At 49.9% G+C, this 16,940-nt stretch overlaps 1 protein-coding gene across 3 annotated transcripts in view; it reads right to left on the bottom strand.

The window, feature by feature from the left end:
• Efcc1 (EF-hand and coiled-coil domain containing 1) overlaps positions 1-16,940 on the bottom strand; it is a 32,861-nt gene that overhangs the window by 13,656 nt on the left and 2,265 nt on the right. For all 3 annotated transcript variants that reach the window (XM_052174252.1, XM_052174250.1, XM_052174251.1), the window contains exon 3: positions 583-740. In XM_052174252.1, the coding sequence (XP_052030212.1) occupies positions 583-740 (158 nt within the window). The remainder of the gene's footprint in view (positions 1-582; positions 741-16,940) is intronic.

Genomic DNA, 16,940 nt, shown 5'->3' with positions numbered 1-16,940 from the left:
TATGGACTCTAGTTATGCGAGCCCATACTTTCTTTTAAACCTGAGCAGTTTGTGCTGATGTGACACTCAAGACTCCCCTACTTGAAGCAGCATTTAAAAACAAAACTGAGACCTGACCTCACGGGAGACCAGGGAAGCCTCTTGACACAGGCATCAGGGATCCCTGGCTCTGGACACCCACTGCCCTCCCCTGGCTTCACCCATGGGTTCTCGGGGATCCACTGTTTGGTTGGGCCACAGTTGGGCTACAACGTTGCTAATATTGACAGCATTACTTCCCTCCCACCTGCCCTCTGGCATCCATCTGCATTGTCCTGGTGCCAAAGGCAGGGGCAAAAGGAAGGGCCCTGAGGTTGGGAGTGAGCCATGGAGATCCAGGAGCTCTGGCACACTGTGGGGGTGAGTATCCGGATTCCCAAGGTTAAGGTTTGTGTGAAGTCACCAGAAGAAAATCCTCCGAAGGTACTGGAAGCCATCCTGAGCAGCAGGGTGGGCTGTCTGATGCTTCAGCCCTTGGGAACAGGATGGGGACTGGCCTCACTGACCATGGGCCTGGCATCAGGCCGGCCATGTGGGACTGACCTTCATCCGTGTCTCTGTTCCTTAAGCTGCTGTCTGAACGCTCGACTCCCTCTGGCGTGGTGTCCAAATCTCCTGTTCCTCCAACCGTAGGTTCACCATTTCTGTTTCCTGACCTTGGACTGGCTTGTGGGGGTGTTAGGAGCTGAGGCCCTTCTGACCTGTGGGGAGGGGAAAGACATGTTTTGAGAGGTGGGGACACCCTCATCTGTTTCTTAGTCTACACGGGTAAGCCACCCATGCTCTACACCACTGTGCTGGCAAAGTCGGCCTCCCGTAGGCCAGAAAGAATGTTAAGATACGTCCCTCTTTTCTCTGCCGATAGGGAACAGACATAAAACCCAATTTTAGAGAATGGGATGTATTACAGGATATCTGATCACACTGTGAATCCTGGGATTGTGTTATTGACCGGAAAAACCTGTTTTTAGCTGTGGTGTGGCTTAACCCTAGCACACACCTTTAATCCAAGAGCTTTCTCCTTGAATACTGTAAACAAGATTAAGTAAAGTCAACCACAGATCAAGAGGTGGAGCAAACAATCAGTTGACAGGAGGTGAACAGAGGATTACTAAGAAAAAAAAACAGAGAATAAGAGAGAGTGAGGAGGATGGATAGAGAGACATACAGGAGGTAGCAAGGAGGGACATTCAGTTGGAAGGAGGTTTTGTTTTTGTTTTTTGGGATGGTGACATGAGAGAGGGGCATTGTTTCTGGGATGTCGCCAGCTGGGTGCTTTTCCTCCCTCTCTGACTTTCATCTGTATAACATGGATTATGAAAAAGAAAATTCGGTTTTGCTTTTGGTCATGTGGTGACGCTGTACTTGGGGTTATGGCTGCCCTATTGTGGCCATGAGTGACGGGACTGTGGCAGTTATACTATGACCGTGTACAAATGTCTCAAAGAATTACCTAGTAGTCAGGTAAGACCCCGACATCTTTAGAGGCTGAGGTAACCAGTCCCGTAGCCACCTAATTCTAGACTTAACATGGTTGGCATTAAAAAAAATCAATTTTTTGTATATGAATGTTTTGCCTGCATACATATCTGTGTACCACATGAATGCCTGGTGCCCATGGAAGCCAGAAGAGGGTGTAGGGGCCCCTGAAACGGGAGTTACAAATAGTCATAAGCCAGCATGTGGCGGCTGGGAGCTGAACTTGGATCTTTGGCAAGAGCAGTGAGGGCCCCTAATTGCTTTGGCATCTCTTAGGATGGGTGGGGAAATACTTTTTAAATTAATTTATTTTTGTATATGGGTGTTTTGCCTGTGTGTGTGTGTCTATGTGTACCTGTTGCCCATGGAGCCCCAAAGAGGGTGTTGGATGCATTGGCACTGACGTTACAGACGCTATGAGCACCATGAGGGTACCGGGTGTAGGTCATAACTCTGTGACCATCAGTCACGTAGGCAATGCCTGCCCCTAGCCCTTGGCATTTCACCCCCACAGTTACCTGGCTACAGCTGGATATGCCCCACCCCACAGTTAAAGGACAAAAGCCAGGCAGCCTGGCCTGCTATAAAAGGGGATGTTTGGCCCCTCCTCCCTCTCTTGTTCTCTTCTCTTCTCTTTTGCTCTCCCTTTCCCCATTCCCTTCTCCCTCTTTCCACGTGCTCATGGCCGGCTTCTACCTACCTCCCCCTTCTCACTCTACTCTTCTATAATAAAGCTAAAAAATCGAGGGCGGTCTCCTTTGATCTAAACCCGCCATGCTGGAGCAATGGAACGGGGCTCTCTGCGTTTCCAGCTATCAGACAGGACCAAGGACTCGCCCTTGCCCCTGGCCAGGTCTCCTCCACAGGTACCCAGGCCCACACTGGGAACTGAGCCTGGATCCTCTGGAAGATCAGCCGGTGCTTTCAAAGGCTGAGGCATCTCTCAAGCACTATGTGACAGACCTTTTCTCTTCTTTTCCTACTGTATTCTCACTTTTAATTAAGTTCTACTTCTTGGCCCCAAAAGCCTTTAATGGAGGAATCTCCCCTCTCTGGGTTTTGGAAAGCCTACTTTATTTCAATCAGTCTCCAAGATACTCCAGGGTCCCTATGTTTTAAATATTTGTTTTCCATGACCCCGTGGTTTACAAGGTGAGGTAATAGAGAAAAAATTCTGACATAAAATGAATGTATTTATTAATGAGCTGGAAACTTACTAAGCTCGTATCTGTGCCCTTGCGCCTGTCCCCACCAATTTCTCCAGTACTCTACCATGTCTGTCGCAGCCTGAGTGCAGCTGTTAGTCTTCTCTTGCTACCCTGACAGAACAGCTGGAGGAGCAGCTTGCAGGGTGCATTCCAGCTCCAGGGTTGAGAAGCTATGGTCCATCCCAGAGAGGAGGGCGTGGTTGTGCTGCTGTGTTGGTACAGGTGTGAGGCAAGTTCATCTTGTGTCTCTTGGACCAGGAAGCAGAGTCTGGGGAGGAAATGGGGCTATATCCCCCAAAACCTGTCTCTTAGTCAGGGTCCTTACTGCTGTGGCAGGCTTGGGGAGGAAAGGGTTTATTTAATCTTTCAGGTTATAGTCCATCATCTGGGGGATGTCAGGGCAGGACCTGAAGGCAGGAGCTAATGCAGAGGCCATGGAGGAACACTGTACTGGCTTGCTCACCATGGCTTGCTCAGCCTGTTTTCTTATAGAACCCAGGACCACCTGCGCAGGGGGCACCACCTACAGTGGGCTGGGCCCTCCCACACCAGTCACTAAATAAGAATATGCAGCAAAGGCTCTTAACAGGCAAATCTGGTAGGGACATTTTCTCAGCTGAGGTTCCCTCATCCCAAATGACTCTAGCCATGTCATGTAATTAGCTACCATACATGTCTCATGACCCTTGTCCCCTAACTTCTTCCAGCTTAGCTTCATCTCTCTGAGGTTCTATAACCTCCCCAGACATCTTGGGACTACATGTCCAAACATAAGCCAGTAGGGACATTCCATGTGTCAACCACGGCAATGAGTAATGCCATTGACCCCATTTCATAGAGAAGGCCTCGTCAAAGGAAGCCCTGGAGTGACTGTCAGCTCCAAGAGACTACAGGTCACATGCATGGATTTGGGAAAAGGAAACCCTGAGGCGGGGTCATGGTAAGGGAGTAAGGAAAGGACAAACTTTAGAATTTTCTGTTTTCTGAGGGTCACATGTAGCGCTTGCCTGCTAACTGGGGTTTCTCTGAGACTTCCATGGTTGACAGAGCTGCGGCCCCCCCTTGTTAAGTCACCAGGGGGCCTGCTGTGGTGTTCTCCAGGGGGACCCCTACTTCACTGGGTACCATTCTCTTTTGGGATCCTTAGTGGAATAAGTGTGTTTCTTGGAGACACCAGGATGCCCATGACCCGGAAGGCCTTGTTGAAGCCTCCCCAGTGGCCGGATGGATCTGGAGAAATGAACTCTGGTAACTCCCACTCTTCCTCAGACCCAAGTCCTCTGTGTGGCTGGGTATTCCCTCCAGCTGGCCACAGCCACACCCTCCTGGAACTCCAGTAAGCCTCGGATAGCTTCCATGTTGCAGTCCATGGCCACATCTGGCTGCCAGCCCAAGGGCTTAAACAGTCTGACAGGAGCCAGATGTTGTATTTTCTTCCCATCCCAGAAGCTTCCAGCTTCTTCTGACAGACTCCCTTCTTAGTTCAATGATGCCAAAGGGCTCCAGAGGCTGCCACCAGCCTGCAGGGCCATGCCTTGTTGTGTGAATCCTACAGCTCCTCCTTTGCCCCCCTCTGAGCTGTCTCATTTCACTTTCCACATGTTTACCAGTGAACAATAATGGGGCTCTACTCCGGGTTGGACATTTGGGGGTCCTATGATGAAATGAAGCAATGGAGTGCCTGTCTTCACTGCTGTTTGGGGTGAGTTTAGGGAGAAGCCAGATGAATGGGGAGACCGTATATCCAGCTAAGCATTTATTTCAAATGCTTCTAGTGAGCACATTAGTTTTATTTATTGTCTTTTAAACTTTATAATAGTGATATGACTTTCTTTTTAAAATTATTTAAGCTGGTAGGCATCCTGATTTATATTCAGAACTCAGATTATGAGGGGATTCATATGATGAGGGGATCATCCGCGACGCTACACCCTCCCCCCGCCCCAGCAGCTGGAAGCCTTTGCCTGTGAGTCAGATAGCCAGCACGGAAGCGCTGCCGCACTGTGAGCCCTGCCCAGTGCGCTGCCCCCTTTGCCCCATTGCAGCCCCCTTTAGCCCCTGCCCCCAGCGACTACCCCAGCCAGGGTTCCAACTTCCTGGGGCCTGGAACCTTTCTAGAATCCTATCTGCTACACCCACTAACCCAAACCTTGCTAAGCTCACCCCAATCTCCTACCAGTCTGACATTCCCAGCAGCACCCTGACTCCAGACAAGTCTGCTCCTTGCCTCCCAGGCCAGAGGGCACCAGCAGGCCAGCTGGACCCAGCATGTAATCCTGGACTATCGGGATTGCATACTCCCAACCTCGGGCCCACCCCAGGCACATAGCTACACCATCCAAACCCTTCCCCTGCATCCTGGCAGCCCCTGAGTCAACCAAATACAGGGCCCATCAGCATCAGTGAGTTGGCTTTCAATCCTGCCATGGGCATGATGGCGCCTCCCAGCGTGACTAGGGCAGGGGAGGCCTCAGAGCTCCAAGAACTGACCAATCCTGACGAACTGCTCTCCTACCTGGGTCCACCTGACCTCCCCACAAACAGCAATGACATCTACTCTCACTCTTTGAGAACAACTGATCCTGTGTTAACCCCAGGTAGAAAGAGGGGGGAGGGAAGGAGGGAGGGAGGGGAGAGAGAGTGAGAGAGAGAGAGAGAGAGAGAGAGAGAGAGAGAGAGAGAGAGAGAGAGAACTTAAGTAAAAGGCTTTACATACATATGGCAAACAGGGCTGAGGGAGGCCTGGGCAGCCCAGAGGCTAACATGCTCAAATCCTAGTTAACAAGCAGTACTTTGGGGCATCATCAGAGCAGGCTCCTTCCGGGCAGGCTTCCTGTGCACAGAGGGCAGAGTATCCAGACTCTAACAGTCTGGAGCCATGGAGATCTGGACTGTTTCCCGGAAGCCAATGTGTTGAAGATTTGATGTCAGCTTGGTCTTACTGGGTGGGGATGGAGTTTTTTAGGAGGTAGGCCTCATGGAATAAGGTAATCTGGGCATGCTCCTGGGGGTGGTGTCATTTGGCTCCTGACCCTTTCTTCTTTCTTTGCTTCCTGGTCCAAGAGGTGAGTAGTTTTGTCCCCCACCACAAGCAAAGCTACAGATGCATTTCTTTAGCCAGCCTACCACACTGGCCGCATTCCAAGTGCTTAGTAGTCACACATGGCTCTGGCACAGAGAAAGAGAGGAAGCTTCTAGATCATCTGAGGACAGCACAGTCCAGCCACGGATGTTGGTCTAAAACAAAGGCTAAAAGGTGAGTGATTAGCTTCTCACCACAGACCCCAAACAGCACGGCTAACCAACCATGAATGTGGATAACCATAACCATGAGCCAAATGCCCCTCCCCCCTGTGCCTGGGACTGGATGGAGGGCCTCGTGTGTGCTGGATGGAGGGCCTCGTGTGTGCTGGATGGAGGGCCTCATGTGTGCTGGATGGAGGGCCTTGTGTGTGCTGGATGGAGGGCCTCATGTGTGCTGGATGGAGGGCCTCGTGTGTGCTGGATGGAGGGCCTCGTGTGTGCTGGATGGAGGGCCTCATGTATGCTGGATGGAGGGCCTTGTGTATGTTGAACTCATGCTCTACCTCCGACCCAGCCCAGCCTCAACTGTTTCTTAGATACCTTGTTATTATGACAGAAAGTTGACTAATGCAGACATTGTAGAGCCTTTCTCTAAATCTAAAAGCAAGTTGGATAAATAGTATGCTTTTTATGTTGAAAACCTAATGTAACGATACTGAACAGTAACTTAAGTGGGAGAAAACAGAATTTTATATTACAATTCAGTATGAAATACTCAGATATAATGAAGTTTTCAGATACTTGAAACTACACATAATGGATGAGTCTGTCTAAAAGGATCAGGGTAATATTTACTTGGATGCTGTTGGTCCTTCATATAGTTGACATTTTGAAAGACAGGATAAGAAAATATATTCTGATGGACAGACAGGCAGATAGATACACAGATGCATGGAACATAAGCGCCAGGAGTTACAGTGTCCCTCAGTGGTAAGGATTCAGTTTCCACTGTCTATGATGTTCTTGGGAAATGATGGGCAACTCTTGGGGAATTCTAGACAATACAAAGTATAATGCCTCAACTCACATAGTCTGTGCTCTAGGAAAAGCTCTTTGTATATTATAACTGTGCAGAAAATCGTTAGTTAATCAAGCAGAGTTCAACTCTGATTCTAGGTCATTACTGTCGCTGTCTTTGCTACTCTGTGGGCTCTTCTTTCTCCCACCCTTCTTCACCCCCTGTCCATCCTTTCACCCCTAACACCAGATAGGAGAGAATAAAGGATTGAAAGGGAATGGAACAACATCATTGTTAGACTTCTTGCTGCTGATTAGGGACAAGTTTGATCTTCGCCATCAGGATATCTAATTTCCTCTTCTACTCATTTCTTCTTTGTGCATGACTGCTTAGCAAACCACAACCAACAACAACCAATAGCAACCAACCAACAACCCACCAACAACCAGCACTCAGGCCCTATCGTTAATTTACCCTCTGATAAGTCTCCAGAATTCAAAATGTCACATCATCACAGGGACTATCTTCAGCTAGAAAAATTACTCCCCTGCTAAAGCATGAGGCAAATCATAGTCAGCTCCTGTGGGAAACCTGAAGCAGCCCCCATCTCACACCTGGGATTAAAAGGAAAACATATTCCCATAACATTTATGTATTTTTCAAAGAAACCAAAACTCCATCATCACTACAATTACAGTAGAAGTGTTTTTGTCACCAACACTTTCGTGTTGGTGACAGCCTGTGGATAGGCACAAGGGGGCTGCTGTTCAGCTACGGGAATATGTCTGTATCTTAGAAGGGTGTCACCTAAGGCCCCTGCAGTCTGCCTTTTCCTCTAGGATCCCTCATGAGAGTGGTTTTGGCTTGTACCTGCTTTACTGTGGGCCAGTGCTAGGGATGGCTTGCCGTTCGTTAGTGGAAGAAGTCACCTCAGCTTATGAGGTAAGGGTTGGGCCTGAGCAGGGGCTATAGGGACTTGACACAGAGTTGGTACAAAGTAGATGCCATCTCTCACGCTTGTTCACTGCTTCCTTCCTGTTCTCTGGGTCTTGTCATCTCTTATTTGGTTTCCTTACCTTGGCCCCACAGTTTAAATCTGATCTATGCTGTCCAGTATGGCAGCCAACAGTCAGAGACAGCTATTTAAATTTAGAATAATTGAAATTAAATAAAGCTACAAATCCATTTCTTTTTCTTTTCTTTTCTCTTCTCTCCTCTTCTCTTTTCTTTTCTTGAGACAGGGTAGTGTAGTGGAAAGCCTGCTTTTCTGCAATAATCTGAGCCCAGAATTGGACCCTGCTCTTCATACAAACACAAAATACACTAAACTGAGATTCTTTACGGCACTGTATTTTGAGAACTTAATCCCCACATCAAGATGCTAAAGGGTGCTTGGAGACAGAGCCTTTGAGAGGAGGTTAGGATTAGGTGACATCGTGAAAGTGTGTCCCCACGGGGGTGTTAGTGCTTTGTTATAACAGTCAGTGTCACTGAGCTTACCATGTGATGCCTGGGTCACCTCGCTGCAGTGTGAGGGTCTTGCCAGATGCTGACATCATACTCTGGGGATTCCCAAGCTGAGGGAGCCTCTGTTCTCTATAAACTACCCAGCCTTGGGTTTTGCTATGACAACAGAAAACAAACTAAGAAAGCTCCAAATTTTGGGAAGAATTATTTGAGGGATGAGGTAACCAACAGGAGGAACTGATGAATAGCCTGATTGGTCAAATTAGATTGAGGACAGCACTCCTGCCATGGAGAGAAAACTGCAGTGACCCCTGGTCACATCCCTTGAAGGGAAGGATCAGGGTGGACTGGAGATCTAAGTGTGAAGGAACAGTAATAGAAAAACACACAGCTGAATGGGTTTGTGACCCAGGGTGAAGCACTCATCTCAAAAGCAGAAATCCTGCGGCAAGAGGACGTCATCATGTCATAGCACACTGGGGCAGAGGGCATGAGCATGTTCCCTATCCATGGCCTGGCAGATCCTCTCAGGTGGTGTCATATCAGGTCTCCTGGGGGCACACAGGATGGTGCTCACTTAAAGTCATCTCAGGAGGAGGTGGCACCTTCTGATGGGGGGACGACTGTGTAAGGAAGACGTGGTGAGCTGAGGGACCTGGCAACATGGTCTGAAACCCAGCACTCAGCAGAAGAGGAGGGGGGAGGGGAGGAGGAGGAGGAGGAGGGAGCACGAGAGCACACAGTACCATTTCTGCAAGTAGAAAACACATGTTTTGTAGGAACACACACAAGGGAAGGCAGAGCCCTTCATTTGGGGGATTCCTCATCACGACTCAAGATGCCTGCAGCTGCCAGCTCTCTGGGCATTTTCCTCCTCTGCAGACCTGGGAGAAGGTATAGTTTATAAACCAGGGACAGTAAGAGGTCAAGAGCATTGACTTCCACTGTCCCGAAACAGTTACTGCGTCCGGTGAAATAAGCCCCACCCCCAGTCTCTACTGCTTTGATAAAAGACCAAAAGCAAGATGGACTATTTCATCTTACAGTCCATCACGGAGGGAAGTCAGGGCAGGAACTGAAGCAGAGGGCATGGAGGAATACAGCTCAGCGACTTGTTCCCTGTGGCTTGTAAGTCATTAAAAATGAAAAATAATTCTTAGAAGATTATGCCAATCTAGCACAGGGCTAGCTAGGCTCTGTCTTGATGAGGTAAATGATGATTTCTGCCCTCTCTGCCAAGCTTGTCTGAGCAGAAGGTGTTCAATCAGCCAACAGTAATGACCTCATCTTTGCCTCCAGGCTAAAACCTGCCCAGCACTGCCTGAAGCCCTCAGAGAAACTATCACCAACCTGGACAGAAAGATACCATAAGGACTGCGGGGAGCCACAGTCACTGGAACCCCGTGGCCATCCCACAGGCAAGGTGGTTCATAATTTAGGAAGGAGGAGAAGCGTGTTTCTGAAAACATTTCTTTGTTGTCAAAATTATTCACCCCCAGACTTTACATTCAAAGTCTCAGATGTTACTATTATTACTTTTACTTTTTACTTTTGGTCCTTTCAGACATGGTTTCTTGTGTAGGCCTGACTGTCCTGGAGCTCACTCTGTAGACCAGGCTGGCCTCGAGATCTGCCTGCCTCTGCTTTCCTACTGCTAGGATTAAAGGTGTATGCCACCACTGCCCAGCCATAATAATTTATTTAATTTTATTTTATGTGCATTGGTGCTTTGCCTGCATGTATGTCTGTGTGAGGATGTTGGACCCTGGAATTATAGACAGTTGTGAGTCACCATGAGGTTGCTGGGAATTGAACCCTGGTCCTCTGGAAGAGCAATTAGTGCTCTTAACCACTGAGCCATCTCTCCAGCCCCCATGCATGTTATTACTTAAGCTGTTATGAGTTGGGTTTCTGTGACGTGCAACTGAAAGTATCACTACTAAACCACTCATCGCACTGCTTGGGGGTGAAATGAGGCGGTATAGATAAGAACTCTGGCACACTGCCTCATGCACAGCAGATGCTACAAAATGCTGGCTCCTGTCCTGCATCTATGTCACCTCCACTCACCTCAGGCCCCACAGAACTAGACTCCAGCCAAAGGGGGTAGGCTACCTCTAGCAGTTTGCCTTGAATGCAGGCCTTGTCTACAGCAAGCTCCAGCAAGGTCTCTCCAGCAGGAGACCTGCCAGTCAAGGCTGCGACCCACTGAAAGGGAGGGGTGAAGGCAGCCTGGAGCTCACAGGAGCTTCCGAGGTCGCCTGGGCTCAGCATCATGTCTTCTTTCTAAAAACAAATGAAGACTGGCCTGAAACATCTGCAGGGGCCCCCACAGCAACCATGGCTGGGATCAAGGGACACATGACTGTGCCATTCCAGAGCCAAGACGAGGTATGGAGACCTTTCCACTTTTGATCTTGGCCTCTCCTGGTATAAATAGTGTCAGCCCTTCTCAGCCCTGCCAGCCCTCTGAACCTCTCTGTATCTTGGAAACTTCATGAAGCCATAGGGCTGATAAGACCCTCGGCTGGCAGGTATCCTTGTGCCAGACTGGTGTTGACATTCCGGCCACAGCCTTCCCTGGAGGTCCTGGGGATTCTACACTGTGGCTTCCTTTGCTGTGAGATATTTCCTGAGCTGAGAAGCCTCCCGGAAGTTGAGGCTCTGTGCGAAAACAAGAGAACAACAGGAGGAAGGCGGGCGAGGGCTGCTGCTGCAGAGGAGTGGAGAAGAAGCCGCAGACAGGGGCATGGGGGTAGCCCGGGCTCTTCTGGGCGTCTCTGCCGTGCCGTCTCTGGTTCTGTGGGGGCCTGTGGCCCTCCAGCTGGTCAGCCCACTGTTGATTCTGTCCTCTGATCCTCTACAACATATTGTAGGGCATCTCTGTCTTTAGCAAGATTGGGCCCAGCCGGCATGGCTTAGCTGGCCTCAGGGAGAGAGACTTAGGGAAATTGTCACAAAAAAGAGAAAGAAATAATGGGAAGGATAAACTGTGGGGACTGCAGGGAACTGCTTTTAGCGGGATGGGGTATCTGGCTGAGAACTGTGATGGCCACCAGAGACAGACCCAGGGGCTGCAGAGGCCTGTGGTGGACTCAAGGGATGAGTGTGCTGGTAGATTCACTGTAGTAGAGTCACTGTAGTATAGTGGGCCATGGCAGAGCTAAGGTCAGAGGTCAGGTCCCTTGGGGCGATGAATGCCTTGGCAGAGAGGCTGCAGAGGCTGTGATTAGGGGAGCCGCCCAGCTCTCTTGGGTGCTCAGAAGGCCACCCTGGCCCTGAGCGTGTGATCAGTGACTGGAAGGGAGCTGAGACCACAGTAGGAGTTGACAGCCATGCAGGGCAGTGCAGGGCTAGGATGGACAGACTAGGAACTGGCAGAGCCGAGAGAGGGCAGAAACCGGGCTTCAGGGGGGACCACAAGGCAGCCTCTGGGGCTTTCGGCCTACCCCACTCTCCAACCTGGATGGCTTGTCCTTGTCTAGGCCAGGTCCCTCTGCAAAGGATACTCTGAGCTCATGCCAGTCCTGTGTTCTTCATTGGGTCTCCCTGGCCCAGACACAAAAGACCCGAGTGACATACAATCTGAGTGTCAGCGTTACCTCAGGGAAGAGCCACCTACAGTGGGCAAGGCGTCTCCAGATTTAAACCCTGAATCGTGGCTGCTGGAGACAGGGGCTGTTGTGGATAAACAGGTAAAATGAGGTTTTAGGGTGCTCTGCCATCCAGTTTGTTCAGCGTCCTGGCAAATACCCAGAGGTGGGTGTTAGTATTGTTCTAGTCATCTCATTTTACAGATAAGGAAACTGAGGCTCCTGGATACAAGAAAGTTTTGCTGAGGGTCACACCCCACAGCTTAACTCTTCCTCTCCCCTCCCCACATGGCATGTACACCAAAATGGAGGAACGGAAGTCTCCCCCACTTAATAGATGAAGAACTTGGTCTCACAGAGGGGAATACACCTCTGGGTACTGCATAGCACACAGAGAAAGCTGGGATTTGAATCCGCGGCATCTAGGTCTCTGAGCCTGGGCCTCTCCCCAGTTTGCCTCTGCATTGGGCCTGATCCATTGTCCCTGAAAGAAGGGCCTCTGTTCCTACCAGCAGCCACCCACATGGCCTCAAAGGACAATGGGCCCCCGCCTTGTCTTTTTCTCTGTCCTTCTGACTGGCTGGCTGTGGCCTCCAGGTCAGGCAGGCCCACTGCTGTGGGTGAGAAGAAAGGAGGGAACCATGAATAGCCTCATCTTTGTGTGGCTTCCATGGTGGCCTGCAGACTGAGTGGTCGTCTCTCCCCCTCCTTTCCTGGCTTTTTTCATCCTCCTGACAACAAAGGCACAGAGGCCAGGCCAGCCCCTGGGGCCCCACTCAGTGGTCAGGAGGAGAAGGGGGCTCTGTCTGTACTCTAGGCTGACTCTAACTTCTTGGCCTAGTGTTCTGACACCTGGCTGCAGGGCAGGGGAGTCCTCACGAGACAGAAAAGCTACAAATACACCAGAGACTTCTTACCCCCAGGACAAGAGTGACCCTTCCGGGCGGGAGGCAGTGCTGTCCCTCTGTAGACAGCCTGTGCTCAAGCTTCTGAGGCTAGCACCCATGCACAGGTTCCTGGCACCACTCAGCTGTTTATGCCATCCATCTGGCTGTGTGTCAGTCCCGGGTCACAGAACGCCAAGCCTGCTGCTTCCTTGGAGGGAACAGTTAGGGGAAGGGATACAGATGTGTCTATGACCCTCATTAGCAAGCACTGAGGTGTCCAAGCAGCACAGGTGGTTGGGATCAGAGTCCAGAGTACGTCTGTAGACAGGAGACCCTGGCCTGGGGACAAGCCTGGGTTATGTCCAACCAGGTTCCTACCTGGGCTTCACTGTCCAGAGCCCAAGTCAGACAGCAGTCCCAAAGTACAATAAGGCCTTAGGTCCCCTTGGGGTATAGAAGAATCCAGGAGCCCACCTGGCCCAGTCCCCTTCTGCTGAGACCAGCAATCCTCCCAAGGGGATGCAGTCATAGCTATACAGTTCCAATCCTTCTCTCCCACTGTGTCTCATGTGAGCTGAGGTCTTAGCTGCTTTCTCCAATCCCACAAGGCAGTCTACCTGGGCCTAGCAGAGGTTTTGCTTCCAAGACCATAGAAATGGAGGGACCAGTGGCAGCTTTGTGGTTCCTTAGTACATGTCCTAATATGTGTGACCAGGACCTGCTCCCTGGAGCTGGGAGATCAGCTGACTATGATGAGTGATCATATTCCATTTCTCTGTCCTTGAGGGATTTGGCACAGGTCTTGGCCTGTAGAGCATGCTTATAAAGTATGGTTTTGTTAATAAATGAATGTCTCCAAGTGTGTAAGTATTCATCATATTTTCTTAGGTTGGTGGGCAAGGTGGTGTCCTGAAGCACTGTGGAATATTCCCTTCATTTGCAAACAAACAGAGATCCCGGGGAAAATGCAACACATAAAAGAACAAGGGAAAGTTGGAGGCAAGAAGAGACCTCTAGTTGAGGTGAGGAGCGGGAGATGCTCACAAGGGCGGAACACAAAAGACAACCTGCCGAGTCAGCAAGAAGCTCCTGAGTTGACGTGACAGAAGATAAAAAATACAAACTCCACTCGCAGGCCTGGGGATTTCATCCTGAAGTATGAGGCTCTCAAGAGTAAAGTTGTAACACTCAGTTCCAAGGAACTCATTTTAAAGTGGTTAAGATAGAACCAGGTGCTGGGCAGTAGTGGCGCACACCTTTAATCTCAGCACTTGGGAGGCAGAGGGGCAGGCAGATTTCTGAGTTCAAGGCCAGCCTTGTCTATAGAGTGAGTTCCAGGACAGGCAGGGCTATACAGAGAAACCCTGTCTTGAAAAACAAAACAAAAACAAAAACAAGATAGAACCAGCCTGTGATGATGACAGGGATGAGACCCCAAAAACCCTGCTTTTCAAGGACTCTCAAGGGCCTAAGCTTTGCCATAGATAGACTTAGAGCAAGAAATTGCCCATTGTACCAGGAACTCATCCTCAAAAGAGAGACAGCAGATGTAAAAACACTTGTGGAACTTAGATACTGCAGCAATCCAAAAGGTAAGTCTATCGGAGTCTGCAGAAGAATGGTTCTTGGACCTCCTGTGGATGCCAAAATCCTTGGATGCTCAACCTCTTGCATACGTTGGCATTGTATTTGAACAGAACCATCATGTATCACATCATCCCTCCAGAACTTATAGCACTTGGGATGCTATTAATGCTGCATGCGTGACTGCAAGACGATGTTGTGTAGAAACAGCAACTCTACAGAAGTATGTTAAGCAGAGACCCGGCCTTTCCTGATATCATCGAACTTCCATGGATTGACTATGGCATACTGAGGCCTTGTTTAACAGAAGACCAACTCAGTCTAAAAACTATAGAGGGTCGGATGGAGCCTACAACACAGGACAGAGCAGGACGAAATCGGAAGCTTGGTTTGGAAAAGGACTAAATGGAGGTCCTGGAGATGGGAAATGTTACCTAAGAGACGTGGCAGGGATTGGTTTACAGCTGGGGACAATCTGGGCTCTGGCTCAGCTGGGTCCTTCATTTGTGACTTTAATAAAGCCACCAGGGCCCTTAGTCCACAAGGTTCCAACCTTAGAGCATCAGAGTGGAAGGTTCTAAGAAAAAACAAAGTCATGCTGCCTCGCGGACATACCTTCAGGGCACTTGGAAGTGTCACCTAGGAGGGCAGGAGGGCTCAAATTTGTTCCCCCTGGATGCAGACCCCAGTGTGGCACAGAGGAGGGGAGGTCAGTTTAACCCTCAGGGATATCTGAATCTCCAACAATGCTTAAGCAGAGGTGGTGTGTACAAGTTCTGAATACAAAGGCATAGGCTCCCTGGGAGAGTGTGGTGATTTGAATATGTTCGGCCCAGGGAGTGGCACTATTAGGTGGCCTTGTTGGAGAAGACATGGCACTGTGAGGGTGGGCTTTGAGACCCACCTCCTAACTCTGCCTCTCAGCATTTTCTGTGCCATGCCTGCCTGGACATTATTGATGATAATGGACTGAACCTCTGAACCTGTAAGCCAGCCTCAATTAAATGTTGTCTTTATAAGAGTTGCCTCAGCCACGGTGTCTCTTCCCAGCAATGGAAACCCTAACTAAGACAAAGAGAGCATCCTTCTTGTGCCTGAATGGTAGATGCAAGACCCATAGGCACTGTAGTCATCCTGTAGTCAATGGACCGGAAGCAACGACAGCTGTGTAGAGTGGAAGGGACGACTCTGGCTGTGGGGCAGGCAGGCCATACTCTTCTACTTTCCGGCTGCACACTCTCAGGCGTGTTTAAAATGGCATCTGTAAAATGGGGATGGAGACCTTCACCTTGCACAGTAGTTTCCCAGATCCAGTGCTGCGATGAGCAGGAATCTACGTTCTCTACTGTAAAGCTCTCTCCTCTGTTGTAGTTGTTTTAATGCACAAATAAGTAAGTGTGACTTTAAGGCAAAATGAAGGAGACCATTTGTTTCTCCTCATGGACATGGACCTTATGTCAGCCAGCTCTGATCTGCAGCCCATCAGCTATGCAAACAGGAAGCAACTATGCAAACATTTGGAGCTGCGGGAGGCTGGCCAGGGTCAACCTCTCCCAGCCCAGTGCCTCAGAAGTGAAGGATGAGGCCCCTCCTCTGAGGACATAAGTTCAAAGCCATCCCTTTGGGTTGTCCTCTCCTGGCCTTTGTCAGATCACCCTCTGTCAGGGGAGACCTGTCCTCACTGGCTCCTTTAAGCGGTCTCCCATTCTTTGCCCCCCTACCCCGCCCTCCATCACAGTGGGAATGGGGTAGGTTTTTTGTTTGTTTGTACTTTTTCTTTCTGAAATTCAATCAGCTTGGGTCGTCTTTTTCGAACGGTTTCCATGGTTTCATGTTCTCTAAGGATTAGATAAGGGCCACGCTGCCTTCCAGGCTCGGGATGTCTGGCCCTTCCCCTCTCTTCTCCAGCCATGCTGACTTCTGTTTAGTTTCTGGAATGTGCTATGGTGGCCCTGAAGGCTTTGCTCATATTGTTCCTATTTTCTCAGCTTTTAGCTCCTACTTCTGGGGCCGGGTCCAGGCCAAGCCTGCAGCAGGAACATACCCACCCCAGCTCTAGAGTTTGTCCCGCCTCACATCTGTTTCTGTGGAGGTCTCAAGCTCTCTGATTTCAGCCCAGGACAGGGAGTATGGTCTGTTCTCTTTACAGTCACATCCCTTGCAATGTAGACAGTGGCCCAGAAGGTCTCAGTTGCTGTGCAGGTCAGGGAGGTAGGCCCACTCTGCCGTGTGAAAAACCTGAGCACTTGGCCCAGCCAGGCATTGCCCCACTGCCCGTTCTGCTCCGCAGACTCCAGTCTGCTCCACCCAGGAGCAACAGGCTCCAGGACAGCTGCTGGTGACTTGCCAAAACTACACATCTGTTAGCAGCCTTGCTAGATTGGAGCCTGGTCCCGAGTCTAGCTTCCTGACACTGTCCAGCTAGCACAAAAGGTCACTCTAAATCTGTTTCCTCATCTGAAGAATGGGATCATAACAGGACCCTCTTCGCTGGGCTGTCCTAAGGATTAACTGAAGTAAGCCCATAAAGTGCTTTTGCTTGGGGCCCGCCCTTACACAGTGCGCACTCAGTGACAATCAGGATCAAACTGAAGAGCCAAGAATGGGTATCATTGATTGCAATCCATGAGTAACAAGTAAA

This window comes from Apodemus sylvaticus, chromosome 2 (genome assembly GCF_947179515.1).
Source record: "Apodemus sylvaticus chromosome 2, mApoSyl1.1, whole genome shotgun sequence".
In the NCBI taxonomy this organism is placed as follows: domain Eukaryota; kingdom Metazoa; phylum Chordata; class Mammalia; order Rodentia; family Muridae; genus Apodemus; species Apodemus sylvaticus.
The sequence above is the reverse complement of the archived record's forward strand: the minus strand, read 5'-3'. Positions and strand labels throughout refer to the sequence as shown.